A 20,303-nucleotide genomic window follows, 5' to 3' on the forward strand; every position below is an offset into this window, starting at 1 on the left:
GACAGCTCTTCTAAGATTGTAACATACGGGAATTTAAAGTTACTGACATTCTCCACCTCTGATCCTCCGGTGAGTACTGGCTCATGGAACTCTGGTTTCTCTCTCCTGAAGCCTACAATTAGTTTCTTGGTCTTATTGACATTAGTGAGAGGTTGTTGTTATTACTCCACTCAGCCAAATTTTCAGTCTCCCTCCTGTTATGCTGATTCATCACCAGCTTTGATACAGTCCACAGCAGTGGTGTCATAGAAAACATAGAAACATAGAAAATAGGTGCAGGAGTAGGCCATTCGGCCCTTCGAGCCTGCACCGCCATTCAGTATGATCATGGCTGATCGTCCAACTCAGAACCCTGTACCAGCCTTCCCTCCATACCCCCTGACCCCCGTAGCCACAAGGGCCATATCTAACTCCCTCTTAAATATAGCCAATGAACTGGCCTCAACTGTTTCCTTGGCACAGAATTCCACAGATTCATCACACTCTGTGTGAAGAAGATTTTCCTAATCTCGGTCCTAAAAGGCTTCCCCTTTATTCTCAAACTGTGACTCCTTGTTCTGGACTTCCCCAACATCGGGAACAATCTTTCTGCATCTAGCCTGTCCAATCCCTTTAGGATTTTATACGTTTCAATAAGATCCCCCCTCAATCTTCTAAATTCCAGAGAGTATAAGCCTAGTCGATCCAGTCTTTCATCATATGAAAGTCCTGCCATCCCAGGAATCAATCTGGTGAACCTTCTTTGTACTCCCTCTATGGCAAGAATGTCTTTCCTCAGATTAGGGGACCAAAACTGCACACAATACTCCAGGTGTGGTCTCACCAAGGCCTTGTACAACTGCAGTAGTACCTCCCTGCTCCTGTACTCAAATTCTCTTGCTATGAATGCCAGTATACCATTCGCCTTTTTCACTGCCTGCTGTACCTGCATACCCACTTTCAATGACTGGTGTACAATGACACCCAGGTCTCGTTGCACCTCCCCTTTTCCTAATCGGCCACCATTCAGATAATAATCTGTTTTCCTGTTTTTGCCACCAAAGTGGATAACCTCACATTTATCCACATTAAATTGCATCTGCCATGACTTTGCCCACTCACCTAACCTATCCAAGTCAGCCTGCATCCTCTTAGCATCCACCTCACTGCCGCCCAGCTTCGTGTCATCTGCAAACTTGGAGATGCTGCATTTAATTCCCTCATCTAAGTCATTAATATATATTGTAAACAACTGGGGTCACAGCACTGAGCCTTGCGGTACCCCACTAGTCACTGCCTGCCATTCTGAAAAGGTCCCGTTTATTCCCACTCTTTGCTTCCTGTCTGCCAACCAATTCTCTATCCACATCAATACCTTACCCCCAATACTGTGTGCTTTAAGTTTGCACACTAATCTCCTGTGTGGGACCTTGTCAAAAGCCTTTTGAAAATCCAAATATACCACATCCACTGGTTCTCCCCTGTCCACTCTACTAGTTACATCCTCAAAAAATTCTATGAGATTCGTCAGATATGATTTTCCTTTCACAAATCCATGTTGACTTTGTCCGATGATTTCACCGCTTTCCAAATGTGCTGTTATCACATCTTTGATAACTGACTCCAGCATTTTCCCCACCACCGTTGTTGGGCTAATCGGTCTATAATTCCCCGGTTTGTCTCTCCCTCCTTTTTTAAAAAGTGGGGTTACATTAGCCACCCTCCAATCCTCAGGAACTAGTCCAGAATCTAAAGAGTTTTGAAAAATTATCACTAATGCATCCACTATTTCTTGGGCTACTTCCTTAAGCACTCTAGGATGCAGACCATCTGGCCCTGGGGATTTATCTGCCTTTAATCCCTTCAATTTACCTAACACCACTTCCCTACTAACATGTATTTCCCTCAGTTCCTCCATCTCACTGGACCCTCTGTCCCCTACTATTTCTGGAAGATTATTTATGTCCTCCTTAGTGAAGACAGAACCAAAGTAATTATTCAATTGGTCTGCCATGTCCTTGGTCCCCATAATCATTTCTGTCTGTAGGGGACCTACGTTTGTCTTAACCAATCTTTTTCTTTTCACATATCTATAAAAGCTTTTACAGTCAGTTTTTATGTTCCCTGCCAGTTTTCTCTCATAATCTTTTTTCCCTTTCCTAATTAAGCCCTTTGTCCTCCTCTGCTGGACTCTGAATTTCTCCCAGTCCTCAGGTGAGCCACTTTTTCTGGCTAATTTGTATGCTTCTTCTCTGGAATTGATACTATCCCTAATTTCCCTTGTCAGCCACGGGTGCACTACCTTCCCTGATTTATTCTTTTGCCAAACTGGGATGAACAATTGTTGTAGTTCATCCATGCGATCTTTAAATGCTTGCCATTGCATATCCACCGTCAACCCTTTAAGTGTCATTTGCCAGTCTATCTTAGCTAATTCACGTCTCATACTTTCAAAGTTACCCCTCTTTAAGTTCAGAACCTTTGTTTCTGAATTAACTATGTCACTCTCCATCTTAATGAAGAATTCCCCCATATTATGGTCACTCTTACCCAAGGGACCTCTCACGACAAGATTGCTAATTAACCCTTCCTCATTGCTCAATACCCAGTCCAGAATAGCCTGCTCTCTAGTTGGTTCCTCGACATGTTGGTTCAAAAAACCATCCTGCATACATTCCAAGAAATCCTCTTCCTCAGCACCCTTACCAATTTGGTTCACCCAATCTATATGTAGATTGAAGTCACCCATTATAACTGCTGTTCCTTTATTGCACGCATTTCTAATTTCCTGTTTAATACCATCCCCAACCTCACTACCACTGTTAGGTGGCCTGTACACAACTCCCACCAGCGTTTTCTGCCCCTTAGTGTTTTGCAGCTCTACCCATATCGATTCCACATCCTCCCAGCTAATGTACTTCCTTTCTATTGCGTTAATTTCCTCTCTAACCAGCAATGCTACCCCACCTCCTTTCCTTTCATGTCTATCCCTCCTGAATATTGAATATCCCTGAATGTTGAGCTCCCATTCTTGGTCACCCTGGAGCCATGTCTCTGTGATTCCAACTATATCATATTCAGTAATAACAATCTGCGCTTTTAATTCATCCACCTTGTTAAAAATGCTCCTTGCATTGACACACAAAGCCTTCAGGCTTGCTTTTACAACACTCTTAGCCCTTATACAATTATGTTGTAAAGTGGCCCTTTTTGATTTTTGCCCTGGATTTGCCGGCCTGCCACTTTTACTTTTCACCTTACTACTTTTTGCTCTACCCTCATTTTACACCCCTCTGTCTCTCTGCACTTGTTCCCATCCCCCTGTTGTGAACTAACCTCCTCTCGCCTGGCCTCTTTAATTTGATTCCCACCCCCCAACCACTCTAGTTTAAAGTCACCTCAGTAGCCCTCGCAAATCTCCCTGCCAGGGTATTGGTCCCCCTAGAATTCAAGTGTCATCAGCAAACTTGTATATGGCGTTGGAGCTGTACAGTCATAGGTGTAAAGTGAGTAGGGCGGGTTATAACAAGACATATAAAAATAAATACTGAAAAAAGAGATCAAAATTGTGAGGTAGTTCATGAGTTCATTGTCCATTCAGAAATTTGACGGTGGAAGGAAAGAAGCTTTTCTTGATCCATCGAGTGTGTGTCTCCAAGCTCCTGTACTTCTTTCCTGATGAGAAGAGGGCATGGCCTGGTTGATGGGCATGCTCACTGATTGATTCCAGCTTTTAGAGGTACTGCCTTTTGAAGATGTCCTTGATGCTGGGGAGACTAGTACCATGATAGATGTGACTGAGTTAAAACCCTCTGCAGCTTTTTCAGATCCTGTGAATTAGTCCATCCAGACCAGAGAGTGATGCAACCAGTTCCTAAAGCATTAGGTGTTTGTCTTCAGGCTCCTGTACATCCACCCTAATGGGAGTAATGACCAAAGGTTGTGTCCTGGCTAGTGATGGACGCCACCTTCGCCTATGGAAACGACTTTGATAACTGGGGGGTTGTGCCCATGATGGATCTGACTGAGTTAAAACCCTCTGCAGCTGTGGTGCTGCAAGGGAAATGGGGGGTGGCTAGGGTGGGGATGTGTGTCTCAGATTCTGTAGGGAGGAAAGTAGGAAGCTGGGGAGCTGCACACATCAAAGTTGCTGGTGAACGCAGCAGGCCAGGCAGCATCTCTAGGAAGAGGTACAGTCAATGTTTCAGGCCGAGACCCTTCATCAGGACTAACTGAAGGAAGAGTTAGTAAGAGATTTGAAAGTGGGAGGGAGAGAGGGAGATCCAAAATGATAGGAGAAGACAGGAGGGGGAGGGATGGAGCCAAGAGCTGGACAGGTGATTGGGAAAGGGGATATGAGAGGATCATGGGACAGGAGGTCTGGGGAGAAAGATGGGGGGGGGACCAGAGGATGGGCAAGGGGTATAGTCAGAGGGACAGAGGGAGAAAAAGGAGAGTGAGAGAAAGAATGTGTGTATAAAAATAAATAACGGATGGGGTACGAGGGGGAGGTGGGGCATTAGTGGAAGTTAGAGAAGTCGATGTTCATGCCATCAGGTTGGAGGCTACCCAGATGGAATATAAGTTGTTGTACCTCCAATCTGAGTATGGCTTCATCTTTACAGTAGAGGAGGCCATGGATAGACATATCAGAATGGGAATGGGATGTGGAATTAAAATGTGTGGCCACTGGGAGATCCTGCTTTCTCTGACCGACAGAGTGTAGGTGTTCAGCAAAGCGATCTCCCAGTCTGCGTCGGGTCTCGCCAATATATAAAAGGCCACATCGGGAGCACCGGACGCAGTATATCACCCCAGCCGACTCACAGGTGAAGTGTCGCCTCACCCGGAAGGACTGCCTGAGGCCCTGAATGGTGGTAAGGGAGGAAGTGTAAGGGCATGTGTAGCCCTTGTTCCGCCTATAAGGATAAGTGCCAGGAGGGAGATCAGTGAGGAGGGATGGGGGGGACAAATGGACAAGGGAGTCGCGTAGGGAGCGCTCCCTGTGGAAAGCAGAGTGGGGGGAGGGAAAGATGTTGAGCTGTCTCTCTCTGCAGATGCCGCCTGTCCTCCTGGACTTTTGCTGGAACGTGGAGCCTGTAGGGAGGAAAGGGAGGAAGGTAGGGAGCTGTTTCTGTCTCCCCAAATGCTGCCTGACCTCCTGGGTGTTTTCAGCTATTTATGCAGATGTTCAGCAACTGCTGGCTTTTCATCCTTTGCAGTGGAAGTGGTTTGTCTGACTGGAACTTGTAAAAATTTGTTTCTCCTCCTTCAGAATGTTGTGTTCCTGAGCCTCTGATTAAAATGGAGGAGAATAACCTACCAGGAGAAGTCATCAGTAATATCACAATAACGAAACAGCCCGTCTCCATCTTGCCACAGAGCGTCGCTGATATAGTTCGTGTGGATGGAGACACATTGCAGTTATCAAGAACTCTGGACTTCGAGGTAGTTACTGAACAGCAGTCAATGTAGACTCATGCCAGACAATGAACAGCTTTGGTTGCAGTCTAGAGAGTCACAGGGAAATGGGAGGTGCATAGTGTCCACGCTGACAAGCACCGAAACTGATCTGGGGAGAAAAACTCTGAAAGGGACCTTCAGACAGGAGTCCAGATGGTGAGGAGGGTGAGGCACCAGACCATACGATTGTGAGTGTTTTTGAGTTTGTGTGTCTACGTGTGCCTACATGTGTTTCTGTGCATGTGTCGAAATGTGTGTATCAGTGTTTGTGATTCTGTATGCATGTTTCTCTGTGTGCGTCTGTATCTGTATGTATATGTCTCTGTTGCTGTGTGTGTGTGTGTGTGTGTAAATATGTATGTGTGCATGTGTGTTTGTGTGTGACTCTATGTGTGTGTGTGTGTCTGTCTGTCTGTCCATAAGACCATAAGACATAGGAGCAGAATTAGGCCATTTGGCCCATTGACTCTGCTCCGCTATTCAGTCTTGGCTAATCCTTTTATTTTTCTCCTCTTAAGCCCCACTCCTTGGCCTTCTCCCTGTAACCTTTAATGCAGTGGCCAATCAAGAACCAATCAATCTCTGCATTAAGTACACCCAATGACTTGGCCTCCACAGCTGCCTGTGGTAACAAATTCCACAAATTCACCACCCTCTGGCTAAAGAAATTTCTCCACAACTCTGTTTTAAATGGTCACCCCTCCATCCTGAGGGTGTGCCATCCGCTTCTGGACTCCCCCACCATGAGAAACATCCTTTCCATTTCTACTCTGTCTTGGCATTTAACCATTTAAAAGGATTCAATGAGAGCCCCCCTCATCCTTCTAAATTCCAATGTGTACAGGCCCAGGGCTATCAAATGTTCCTCGTATGATAACCCTTTCACTCCTGGAATCATCCTTTGTACCCTCTCCAATGTCAGCACATCTTTTCTTCGATAAGGAGCCCAATATTGTTCACAATTCTCAAAGTGAGGCCTCACCACTGCCTTATAAAACCTCAGCATCACATCTCTGCTCTTATATTCTCGACCGCTTGAAATGAATGCTAACATTGCATTTGTCTTCCTCACCACCGACTCAACCTGCAAGTTAACCTTTAGAGTGTTCTGCACAAGGACCCCCAAGTCCCTCTGTATCTCAGATTTTTTGGATTTTCTCCTTGTTTGGAAACTAGTCTACACATTTATTTCTACTACCAAGGTGCATGACCATACATTTTCCAACATTGTATTTCATTTGCCACTTTTTTGCCCATTTTCCTAATCTGTCTAAGTCCTTCTGCAGTCTTCCTGTTTCCGCAACACTACCTGACCCTTCACCAATCTTTGTATCATCTGCAAACTTGGCAACAAAGCTATCTATTCGATCATCTAAATCATTTATATACAGCATAAAAAGAAGTAGTCCCAACATCTGCCCCTGCGGAAAACCACTAGTCACTGGCAGCCAACCAGAAAAGGATCCTTTTATTCCCACTCACTGCCTCCTACCAATCAGCCAATGCTCTAACCATGTTAGTAACTTTCCTGTAATACCATGGGCTCTTAACTTGGTAAGCAGCCTCATGTGTGGCACTTTGTCAAAAGCCTTCTGGAAGTCCAAATATACAACATCCACTGTATTCCCTTTATCTGTCCTACTTGTAATCTTCTCAAAAAATTCCAACAGGTTTTTCACACAAGATCTTTCCAATAGGAAACCATGCTGACTTTGTCCTATCTTGTCCTGTGTCACCAAGTACTCCATAACCTCATTATTAACAATTGATTCTAACACTTTCCCAACCACTGAGATCAGGTTAACTGGTCTATAATTTCCTTTCTGCTGCCTCCCTCCTTTCTTAAAGAGTAGAGTGACATTTGCAACTTTCCAGTCCTCTGGAACCATTTCAAAGTCCAATGATTCTTGAAAGAGCATTACTAATGCCTCCACAAACTCTACCCCTGCATCTTTCAGAACCCTAGGGTGCAGTTCATCTGCTCTGGGTGACTTATGTACCCTTCGGTCTTTCAGTTTTTGAGCACCTTCTCCCTTGTAATAGTAACTGCGCTTCTCTTCACTCGCACCCTTCAACATCTGGCACCATGCTAGTGTCTTCCCCAGTGAAGATTGATGCAAAATACTAATTTAGTTCATCTGCCATCTCCTTGTTCCCCATTACTATTTCTCCAGCCTCATTTCCTATATCCACTCTCATCTCTCTTTTATTTTTTATATACTTGAAAAAGCCTTTTCTATCCACCTTGATATTGGTTGCTGGCTTGCTTTCATATTTCATCTTTTCCCTCCTAATGATACTTTTAGTTGCTTTTGGTTGGTTTTTAAAAGCTTCCTAATCCTTTGTCTTCCCATTAATTTTTGCTTTGTTGTATGCCCTCTCTTTTGCAATTACATTTGTACGTTAACTTTGACTTCCCTTGTCAGCCACGGTTGTACTATTTTGCCATTTGAGCATTCCTTTGGTTTTGGAATACATCCATCCTGCACCTTCCTTATTTTTGTCAGAAACTCAAGCCATTGTTGCTCTGCTGTCATCCCTGCTAGCATCTCGTTCCAATTTACTTTGGTCAACTCCTCTCTCATACCACTATAATTTCCTTTATTCTCCTGAAATACTGCTACGTCAGACCCTGCTTTCTCCCCATCAAATTTCAAGTTGAACTCAATCATATTGTGATCATTGTCTCCCAAGGGTTCCTTTACATTAAGCACCTCCAGTTCGTTACATAACACTCACTCCAGTATAGTTGATCCCAATGATAAACAGCTCTAAAGAGCCATTTCATAGGCATTCAACAAATCCACTTTCTTGAGATCCATTACAAACCTGATTTTCCCAATCAACCTGCATGTTAAAATTTCCCATGACCATCATAATATTGCCCTTTTGACATGCCTTTTCTATTTCCTATTGTAATCTGTAGTCCACATTCCAGTTACTGTTTGAAGGCCTGTATATAACTGCCATCAGTGTCCTTTTACCCTTTCAGTTTCTTAACTCAACCTACAAGAATTCAACATCTTCTGTCCTATATCACATCTTTCCACTGATTTGATGCCATTCAGAGCCATGCCACCTCCTCTGCCTACCTTCCTATCCCTCGGATACAATGTGTAACCTTGGACACTCAGCTCCCAACTACAACCATCCTTCAGCCACAATTCAGTGATGGTCGCAACATCATACCCAATAATCTGATGACACAAAGTTTGGGGGTGACGTGGATAGTGTGGAGGGCTGTCAGAGATTACAGCGGGACATCAATAGGATGGAAAAATGAGCTGAGAAGTGGCAGATGGAGTTCAACCCAGGTAAGTGAGGTGGTTCATTTTGGTAGGTCAAATATAATAGCAGAATATAGTATTAATTGTAAGACTCTTGGCAGTGTGGAGGATCAGAGGGATCTTGTGGTCCGAGTCCATAGGACAGTCAAAGCTGCTACGCAGGTTGACTCTATGGTTAAGAAAGATCCTTCATCAATCGTGGGATTGAGTTTAGGAGCCGAGAGGTAATGTTGCAGCTATACAGGACCCTGTTCAGACCCCACATGAAGTGCTCAGTTCTGGTCACCTCACTACAGGAAGGATGTGGAAACCATAGAAAGGGTGCAGAGGAGACTTACAAGGATGTTGCCTGGATTGGGGAGCATGCCTTATGAGAATAGGTGGAGCGAACTCGGCCTTTTCTCCTTGGAGCGATGGAGGATGAGAGGTGACCTAACAGAGGTGTATAAGATGATGAGAGGCATAGATTGTGTGGATAGTCAGAGGCTTTTTCCCAGGGCTGAAATGACTAACACAAGAGGGCACAGTTTTAAGGTGCTTGGAAGTAGGTACAGAGGAGATGTCAGGGGTAAGTTTTTTATGCAGAGAGTGGTGAGTGCATGGAATGGGCTACCAGCAACGATGGTGGAGGCAGATACGATAGGGTCTTTTAAGAGACTCCTGGACAGGTACACGGAGCTTAGAAAAGTAGAGGGCATAGTCATAGTCATACTTTATTGATCCCGAGGGAAATTGGTTTTTGTTACACTTGCACCATAAATAATTAAGTAGTAATAAAACCATAAATAATTAAATAGTAATATGTAAATTATGCCAGGAAAGTCCAGGACCAGCCTATTGGCTATGGGTAACACTAGGTAATTTCTATAGTAAGGACCCTCACTGGCACATGGCACAGGCAGCAATCCGTAAATTACTACCCTGGAGGTTCTGCTTCTCAGCTTCCTACCTGGCTCTCGAAATTCACTTTTCAGGACCTCATTGCTTTTCCTTCCTATGTCGTTGGTACCAATATGTTCTACGACATCGGGCTGCTCTCCCTCCCTCTCTAAAATGTTGTGGATTTGATCTGAGACATCCCTGACCCTGGCAGTTGGGAGGCAACATACCATCCGGGTGTCCTGTTCACGTCCATTGAATCTCTTGCCTGACTATTGAGTCCCCTATCACTACCGCTCCCCTCTTTCCCTTCTGCATCATGGACCCATGGTGACTACTTCCCTGTAACTCCGATCAATAACCTCCTCAGTCTCCTGCACAAACTGAAGGTCATCCATCTGCTGCTCCAGATCCCAAAAACAGTCTTCAAGGAGTTGCAGCTGAATGCACTTCAAACAGATGTAGTTCCCTGGGAGCCTCTGGGAAATTTATCAGAATCTTACCTGGACAACTTACCCAGAGCTAACAACTCTTCCAAGCTGAAGCCATCTTTGAGCCAAAGCCTGACCGTCCCACTCACACAACTGGCCCACTCCCAACAACAGCCGCTCCACTTGTCCCTTCTGTACTTTTATTTAATGCTCTCTGCGCTGCTCCCACTGACCTATGGGAAACTCCCTCACTGTGTGCTGCTCCCACCACTGTTTGGGCTGGTGGAGTGATACCAGACACCTGCAAAGCACTCCCAATAATGGCCACTCCACTTGTCCCTTCTGTACTTTTATTACTCCTCTCTGCGCTGCTCCCACCAGTTATTGGGCTGCTGGAATGACATGGAACACCTGTGAAGCTCTCCGAGTAAATCTCTGCATGCATTTGTGTATAACTGTGCATGTTTGCAAATCTGTGAATGCATGTGTGTACATATCTGTACAAGCATGTGTGTATATATCTGTGCATTTATATCTGTGCAGAAGCATACAAATTAGCTAGAAAAAGTGGCTCACCTGAGGACTGGGAGAAATTCAGAGTTCAGCAGAGGAGGACAAAGGGCTTAATTAGGAAGTGGAAAAAAGATTATGAGAGAAAACTGGCAGGGAACATAAAAACTGACTGTAAAAGCTTTTACAGCTATGTGAAAAGAAAAAGATTGGTTAAGACAAATGTAGGTCCCCTACAGACAGAAACAGCTGAATTGATTATGGGGAGCAAGGACATGGCAGACCAATTGAATAATTACTTTGGTTCTGTCTTCACTAAGGAGGACATAAATAATCTTCCAGAAATAGTAGGGGACAGAGTGTCCAGTGAGATGGAGGAACTGAGGGAAATACATGTTAGTAGGGAAGTGGTGTTAGGTAAATTAAAGGCAGATAAATCCCCAGGGCCAGATGGTCTGCATCCCAGAGTGCTTAAGGAAGTAGCCCAAGAAATAGTGGATGCATTAGTGATAATTTTTCAAAACTCTTTAGATTCTGGACTAGTTCCTGAGGATTGGAGGGTGGCTAATGTAACCCCACTTTTTAAAAAAGGACGAAGAGAGAAACCAGGGAATTATAGACCGGTTAGCCTAACATCGGTGGTGGGGAAACTGCTAGAGTCAGTTATCAAAGATGTGATAACAGCACATTTGGAAAGTGGTGAAATCATCGGACAAAGTCAGCATGGATTTGTGAAAGGAAAATCATGTCTGACGAATCTCATAGAATTTTTTGAGGATGTAACTAGTAGAGTGGATAGGGAAGAACCAGTGGATGTGGTATATTTGGATTTTCAAAAGGCTTTGACAAGGTCCCACACAGGAGATTAGTGTGCAAACTTAAAGCACACAGTATTGGCGGTATGGTATTGATATGGATAGAGAATTGGTTGGCAGACAGGAAGCAAAGAGTGGAAATAAACAGGACCTTTTCAGAATGGCAGGCAGTGACTAGTAGGGTACCGCAAGGCTCAGTGCTGGGACCCCAGTTGTTTACAATATATATTAATGACTTGGATGAGGGAATTAAATGCAGCATCTCCAAGTTTGCGGATGACACGAAGCTGGGCGGCAGTGTTAGCTGTGAGGAGGATGCTAAGAGGATGCAGGCCGACTTGGATAGGTTAGGTGAGTGGGCAAATTCATGGCAGATGCAATTTAATGTGGATAAATGTGAAGTTATCCACTTTGGTGGCAAAAACAGGAAAACAGATTATTATCTGAATGGTGGCCGATTAGGAAAAGGGGAGGTGCAACGAGACCTGGGTGTCATTATACACCAGTCATTGAAAGTGGGTATGCAGGTACAGCAGGCGGTGAAAAAGGCGAATGGTATGCTAGCATTTATAGCAAGAGGATTCGAGTACAGGAGCAGGGAGGTACTACTGCAGTTGTACAAGGCCTTGGTGAGACCACACCTGGAGTATTGTGTGCAGTTTTGGTCCCCTAATCTGAGGAAAGACATACTTGCCATAGAGAGAGTACAAAGAAGGTTCACCAGATTGATTCCTGGGATGGCAGGACTTTCATATGATGAAAGACTAGATGAACTAGGCTTATACTCGTTGGAATTTAGAAGATTGAGGGGGGATCTGATTGAAACCTATAAAATCCTAAAGGGATTGGACAGGCTAGATGCAGGAAGATCGTTCCCGATGTTGGGGAAGTCCAGAACGAGGGGTCACAGTTTGAGGATAAAGGGGAAGCCTTTTAGGACCGAGATTAGGAAAAACTTCTTCACACAGAGAGTGGTGAATCTGTGGAATTCTCTGCCACAAGAAACAGTTGAGGCCAGTTCATTGGCTATATTTAAGAGGGAGTTAGATATGGCCCTTGTGGCTAAAGGGATCGGGGGTATGGAGGGAAGGCTGGTACAGGGTTCTGAGTTGGATGATCAGCCGTGATCATACTGAATGGAGGTGCAGGCTCGAAGGGCTGAATGGCCTACTCCTGCACCTATTTTCTATGTTTCTATGTTTTCTATGTTTCTATATATGTATCTGTGATTATATGTGTGTATATCTGTGCATGTGTATTTATCTGTGCATGTATGTATATCTGTTCATGCATGTGTATATATATCTGTGCATGCAAGTGTGTATATAGCAAGAGGGATCCCCTCCGGAGATTCTGGAACACACAGTAGCAGTGGCAGTGAAACAAGCATTTCAGAAGTTTCACCAGATGTTCCTCCGTGTTCTCACATCTGTCTCCATCAAAACAGGATTGTGCACGGCCCCCTACTTGATAGATAACAGATATCATTCACTGGAGTGGCCGCTGCAAGCTGTGTTGTGCTGCCGTATGTGTATATATCTGTGCGTGCATGTGTGTATATCTGTGCATGCATGTGCGCACATCTGTTCATGTGTGTATATAACTGCATGCAAGTGTGTGTGCATGATATATCAGCAGCGAGTTGCATACTCAGATCTCACTGGTTTGAGAGGTGTGGCTGCTGTAGAGGGTAGTGTGCAGTGAAGCACGCACCTCGAGCTGTGTAAGATGTGCTTTACTGTAATTAGCAATTAAGAATATGGTTAGACCTAGTTTAATGTGGTTAGCCACTGCAGTTAACTGTAGTTGACCTGGCTAATGGCAGTGAGCCCTCGTTTACTGTGGTTAGCTATGGTTAACCCTGGTTAACTGTGGTTAGCCGTGGTGTAGGTTTGTGACTGACATTTACTATCATCTCTGATCTGCTCTCCTGTGTTTAATCTTCTCCAGGCGATGCAAGACCCAGTGATCATCATCTCACTGCTGTGTGGCCCAGACAAGGTACAGGAAGCTCTGTTCTCGGTCACTGACCATCTAATTCCAAATTAGAGGTAGGCACGATGACATGAGCATTGATATGCGCTACTGGCTGGGCTGCAGACGTGAACACCACAGATGAACAGTAGAGTGATATTCAGTGGTGTGAATTCAAATGATGGGCAGCACATGTTTGGGGGGTTGGGACACAGACACATCCTGGGGTAGGGGGCAGAGCTGGAGGTTATAGAACATAGAGGGCTTGGGACAGACACATCCTGGGGTAGGAGGCAGAGCTGGAGGTTATAGAACATAGAGGGCTTGGGACACAGACACAAATCCTGGGGTAGGGGCAGAGCTGGAGGTTATAGAATAGAACAGTGCAGGTTACAATTCTATGCTAAACTTTTAACCTTCTCCAATATCAATCTAACTCTTTCCTCCTACATAGCCTTCCATTTTTCTGTCATCCATTGCCTAACTAAGAGTCCCTTAAATATCCCTAATGTATCTGCTTCTACTGCTCCAGCAAAGCATTCCACACACCCACCACTCACACTGTAAAAAACTTACCTCTGACATCCACCACCCCCCCATTCCTCCAATCAACTTAATATTATAACCCTCATATTAGCCATTTCCACCCTGGGAAAAAGTTTCTAACTGTCCACTCGATCTACGCTTCGTATCATCTTGTACATCTCCATCAAGTCATCTCTCGTCCTCCTTCTCCCCAAAGAGAAAAGCTTTCACCATGAAACATGCTCATTAATTCGGACAGCATCCTGGTAAATCTCCTCCGTACCCTCTCTAAAACTTCCACCTCCTTCCTGTAATAAGGTGGCTGGAACTGAATAAATGTTACGTTGTACCTTGAGTGAAAACAAGAGATTTAAGCCTGTTGTGCTCAGATATTGAGGGAGAGTGCAGAGCACACACCAGCACGTAGCATGCAGGGTATTGAACTGAACTTTATCAATAACCTTGCTTGTACAGTGTGTGAACTGCTCCCATGTGGGACTGGCTAAATCAATGGCACAGGGTTAACAATATTAACTACTACTACATCTCCCCTTCTTGGGGAAAAAGAAAAGCCAGGTATATACTCCTTGTCCATAGAACAGCATTGAAATTCTAGTCACTGAAATTGAGTGATTCAGCTCACTTCACCCATAGTATGTAACCTGAGCTCCTTACTTAAACAAAAGACATTATAACTCTCTCTCTCTTTGTTTTCATTCCTTTTCACCAATTCCTTTTTTTCCAAGAACAGTTTCATTTTGTGAAAAGTTTTCAAAGTTTAAAACTCTTTTTAAAAAAGCACAGAATCTAATGGAGGTCTGGATAGACTACCTGAACACACCAGCAAAGTGAGAGGATTATTCTGCCGCTTTCGTCACTTGCCCTAAGCCATCAGGCTATGGAGTATATCTCTGTGGCAGAACAGATAAACAACCTGATCTGGTGTAGGTTCCTGGCAGTGTTGGAGCGAATAAAGATTTGTGAACAAGTGTGTCCACCTCAGGTAAGTGGTTCTCGTCATCAGGCCACTCTATTTCTTCCTCTACTTTTCATGAACTTTGAAGACACATGAGCGCACGCCTGTTCCACCTGATGTCACTTCGTGATGTTCTGTGACAAATGATGGTGGTGCATGCTGCCCGACTATTGTTCCTTCGGTGAACTGGTCTGACACCCAAACAGCTTCACCACTCCTGAGCGGCGACAAAGATTTTGGTCTGTGTCTGAGACTGTGCATTCTCTTCATTTTCTCACGTGTGTTGTCTCAAAATGTCTCACTTTGTCTAAGTCTGGTCAGTGAGGTTGGAGAAGGGAAGGGAGAACGGCAGGCTTGATCTCAGTCTCCAGCCCATTGACAGCTCTGATGGACTATAGCTGTTCACAAGAGATGTGGAGCGGTAAGCTTGCAGTGCTTTGTCAGGATCTTTAGCCTTCTGAACAGTTTGCACTGCTTTCTGCTTCTCCATTTGTCTGTGGAGATGTGGTTGAGGGCAGCGTTAATGGTGGAGGAAGGAAAGGCCCTTTCTTTGAAAAAGGAGTACATCTCCTTCATTCTGGAATGAAAAGCCTCATCATGAGAGTAGATGCTGCGGAGACAGAGAAATTGAGGGAAGGAGATAACGTTTTTACAGGTAACTGGGTGGGAAGAGGTATAGTCCAGGAAGCTGTGAGAGTCTGGGGTTTATAATAGACATCAGTGAATAAGCTGTATCCAGAGATAGAGACAGTGAGATCGAGAAAGGGGAGGAAGGTGTCAGAAATGGGCCAGGTAAATTTGAGGGCAGGTTGGAAGTTGGAGGCAAAGTGGATGAAGTCAATGGGTTCAGCACGGATACAGGAAGCAGCACCAATGCAGTCATTGATGTAGCGTAAGAAAAGTGCGGGATGGTCACCAGTGTAGGCTAGGAATGTGGACTGTTCCACGTAGTCGACGAAAAGGCAGACAGAGCTGAAACCCATGCGAATTCCCATAGTCTGAAGGGAGGAGTCAAAGGAGAAATTATTTAGAGTGAGGATAAGTTCTGCTAGGTGGAGGAGAGTGGTGGTGGAGGGGAACTGGTTGGGTCTGGTGTCCAGTAAGAAACGGAGAGCTTTGAAGCCTTCCAGGTGGGGGATGGAAGTGTATAAGGACTGGACATCCATAGTGAAACTGAGATGATGACGGACCAGGGAATTGAAATCACTGAAAAGATCCAGAGTGTGTGAAGTGTTGTGGATGTAGGAAGGAAAGGACTGAACCGGGGGGATAAAACAGAGTCGAGGTATGCAGATATGACTTCAGTGGGGCAGCATAGAATCAAGTTTAATATCGCCGGCATAGAAAATAGGTACAGGAGTAGGCCATTCGGCCCTTTGAGCCTGCACCGCCATTCAGTATGATCATGGCTGATCATCCAACTCAGAACCCTGTACCAGCCTTCCCTCCATACCCCCGATCCCTTTAGCCACAAGGGCCATATCTAACTCCCTCTTAAATACATCCAGTGAACTGGCCTCAACTGTTTCCTGTGGCAGAGAATTCCACAGATTCACCACTCTCTGTGTGAAGAAGTTTTTCCTCATCTCGGTCCTAAAAAGCTTCCCCTTTATCCTCAAACTGCAACCCCTCGTTCTGGACTTCCCCAACATCGGGAACAATCTTCCTGCATCTAGCCTGTCCAATCCCTTTAGGATTTTATACGTTTCAGTAAGATCCCCCCTCAATCTTCTAAATTCCAACAAGTATAAGCCTAGTCGATCCAGTCTTTCATCGTATGAAAGTCCTGCCATCCCAGGAATCAATCTGGTGAACCTTCTTTGTACTCCCTCTATGTCAAGAATGTCTTTCCTCAGATTAGGGGACCAAAACTGCACACAATACTCCAGGTGTGTTCTCACCAAGGCCTCGTACAACTGCAGTAGTACCTCCCTGCTCCTGTACTCAAATCCTCTTGCTATGAATGCCAGCATACCATTTGCCTTTTTCACCGCCTGCTGTACCTGCATACCCACTTTCAATGACTGGTGTATAATGACACCCAGGTCTCGTTGCACCTCCCCTTTTCCTAATCGGCCACCATTCAGTTAATAATTTGTTTTCCTGTTTTTGCTACCAAAGTGGATAACCTCACATTTATCCACATTAAATTGCATCTGCCATGAATTTGCCCACTCACCTAACCTATCCAAGTCACCCTGCATCCTCTTAGCATCGTCCTCACAGCTAACACTGCCGCCCAGCTTCGTGTCATCCGCAAACTTGGAAATGCTGCATTTAATTCCCTCATCTAAGTCATTAATATATATTGTAAACAACTGGGGTCACAGCACTGAGCCTTGCGGACCCCACTAGTCACTGCCTGCCATTCTGAAAAGGTCCCATTTATTCCCACTCTTTGCTTCCTGTCTGCCAACCAATTCTTGTTACGTACCCCGTAACTGGGTTGCCAAACCAGCAGAAATGGATCACTCAGTTGGAGTCTGGAGTACTAGAACTAAGAAAGTTTTATTAAAGAAACAAGCAACACAGTAATCGAAAGGATAATAAATGCAACAGTTCAGCAATGTTAACCACACATGTGCACAGAATTAAGATAACAGCATCAATCAAGCTCTATCGTTGTCTAGGGGTAAATGACCAAATTTCAAAGTGATTCAAAGTTCAGTTCGCAGTAATCGTTGCCATGGCGATGGACAAGGTGGGGGAAGAGAGAGATAGAACAGGAACAACTGATCATTCAGAACACTGCTTCACTCACAGACCGGCGGAATGGCTCACAAGCAACTTTTTGGGCGGGTCCTTGGTGATGTCACCTGAGGTCACCGACTGTGACCCCTCCTCCAGATGCGGTCGATCCTCTGCAGTGAACCCGGCACCCAGGCAAGGACGGACACACACCGGGTTCCCGCTGATCGTACCTTTCCACCCTGGTCGTTGTCTGATACTTCTCACCCACTCGTGAGAGGCGCACCGCTTCCAGGGTCTCGTTACTCGGGTGGCGTGTGTGTCTGTCTTAGCGAACCTGTCCCTTTTTATCCCCCTGCTGGGGTATCGCCTGTCCATCACTTCAAACAGCTCAGGGTTCAAAGGGGGAGCCGCTCCAGACAGCTCTCTCTCTCCCACGTCCCTTCATTACACATCTCCAGACGCTGCTCCATTGTTCCTTATCTCTCCTTCCCCTGAGGGCAGGTGGCAGACCAACTGCTGATGCCACTGATGCTAGCCCAGGCCAGCAAACATCTTAATTTTATGTGTATTCTCGTAACACTTCCCCCCTTTAAGGATTTTTACCGGGAGGTAAAAATTACAAACATGACTACATTATTTGATACATACACAATATACATCTTTATCAGCTATTTGGCTAACACAGCGAGTTTGAAGCTGTCAACACCTTGACAGACAGTCATCACATTTTCTGTTCCTTTTACACATGTTATTAATAATCCCTTAGACCAGGCTCCAACTCAGCAAACTTCATCAAAGCATGCTACACATGCCCTTACACTTCCTCCCTTACCACCATTCAGGGCCCCAAACAGTCCTTCCAGGTGAGGCATCACTTCACCTGTGAGTCGACTGGGGTGATATACTGCGTCCGGTGCTCCCGATGTGGCCTTTTATATATTGGTGAGACCCGACGCAGACTGGGAGACCGCTTTGCTGAACATCTACGCTCTGTCCGCCAGAGAAAGCAGGATCTCCCAGTGGCCACACATTTTAATTCCACATCCCATTCCCATTCTGACATGTCTATCCACGGCCTCCTCTACTGTAAAGATGAAGCCACACTCAGGTTGGAGGAACAACACCTTATATTCCGTCTGGGTAGCCTCCAACCTGATGGCATGAACACTGACTTCTCTAACTTCCGCTAGGCCCCACCTCCCCCTCGTACCCCAGCTGTTACTCATTTTTATGCACACATTCTTTCTCTCACTCTCCTTTTTCTCCCTCTGTCCCTCTGAATATACCTCTTGCCCATCCTCTGGGTCACCCCCCCCGTCTTTCTCCCTAGGCCTCCTGTCCCATGATCCTCTCGTATCCCCTTTTGCCTACCACCTGTCCAGCTCTCGGCTCTATCCCTCCCCCTCCTGTCTTCTCCTATCATTTTGCATCTCCCCCTCCCCCTCCAGCTTTCAAATCCCTTACTCACTCTTCCTTCAGTTAGTCCTGACGAAGGGTCTCGGCCTGAAACGTCGACTGCGCCTCTTCCTATAGATGCTGCTTGGCCTGCTGCGTTCACCAGCAACTTTGATATATGTTGCTTGAATTTCCAGCATCTGCAGAATTCCTGTTGTCAGCAAACTTCATAGTGGCCAAAAACACTGATGAATTGCGACCAATGTAACCTCTCATTTGGTTTTGTCCCGGACCACAACAACAACGGTCGTCCCATTCCGACTCAATTTTCTCTCGCAAGGGCTTAGTAGGAGGGGGACGGGTATTGACCGCAGAGTTATTGCAAAACTTCCTGCAGTACCCCACCATCTCCAAAAGCCTTCTGAGGGCCCTCTTGTCTGTCGGGGTTGGGAGGTCAGCGATAGCCTGCACTGTAGCTTGCATCACTGCCAGCTGCCCCTGTGTCACCACAATTCCCAGGTAAGTGACCCTCGTGTGGCCGAATTCATTTCTTCAAGGTTCACTATCAAACTGGCTTCAGACAGCCGTATTAAATTGCCAATACACACCTCTGTGTTCATCAGCCCTTTAGTCACTGAATTACTCAAAAAATATGGGTGTTGTTTACTTGGCTGCCCTATTGTAACCACAATCACCCAACGTCCCAGTTCTTTGCATTTCCTCGGGACAATCAAACACATGGGTGCGAGTCGTTTAATTACTCCTCGGGGATTAAGGGAGAGACCTTATCAGTAGACCTGGCCAAAACAATAGCCTTCTCCCATCTGACCGATCCCATCCTAATCTTTTCAAAATGGTTTTTTCCTCTTATCAGGGGGCCCCTAGCTTCATTGATTTCCACGCTAACACCGACTAGGTTTGTTAGCATATCAAAAGCCGGTGACCGTCTCAGTTCGCGTCGGTCATGATCAATAACATTTTTCCCCCGGGCAGCCGGTAAATCTCTTTCATGATTCCACCAACTGTTTCCTCCAGCACCGCAAAATGTCCACCGGGGGGTACCTCGTGGGCCATGTTAAAAACCTCATCCCCATAGCTCTTTTGCACCACCCCCCACTCCTCATCTGCGGATGCTGTACTTGATTTCCCTTTCTTCCTTAGCACTTCTTCATCCGCACAATAGCTTGTCAAGGCTGTGTCAGAGAGAGCGGTCTCGGCAAAAACGATCAGCCCCTCGTCTCGCTCCTCTGTCTGCACAAATTCTTTCCTGGCTACTGCTACGTCCGTCCCAGCTCCCTCACTACCTCTTATCTCACTACACCCTGTCTCATACAAGGTTGGCAGAAATGTTTCAGCCAAATTCACCATCGCGGGCCGG

The 20,303-nt window shown here is 45.5% G+C and overlaps 1 protein-coding gene across 2 annotated transcripts in view; it reads left to right on the plus strand.

Moving 5' to 3' along the window:
- Positions 1-20,303, plus strand: part of cdhr5b (cadherin-related family member 5b) — a 124,270-nt gene that overhangs the window by 26,279 nt on the left and 77,688 nt on the right. For both annotated transcript variants that reach the window (XM_063061545.1, XM_063061546.1), the window contains exons 2-3: positions 5,255-5,427; positions 13,315-13,365. In XM_063061545.1, the coding sequence (XP_062917615.1) occupies positions 5,255-5,427; positions 13,315-13,365 (224 nt within the window). The remainder of the gene's footprint in view (positions 1-5,254; positions 5,428-13,314; positions 13,366-20,303) is intronic.

The sequence above is a fragment of the Mobula hypostoma genome, chromosome 11 (assembly GCF_963921235.1).
Source record: "Mobula hypostoma chromosome 11, sMobHyp1.1, whole genome shotgun sequence".
Lineage (NCBI taxonomy): Eukaryota > Metazoa > Chordata > Chondrichthyes > Myliobatiformes > Myliobatidae > Mobula > Mobula hypostoma.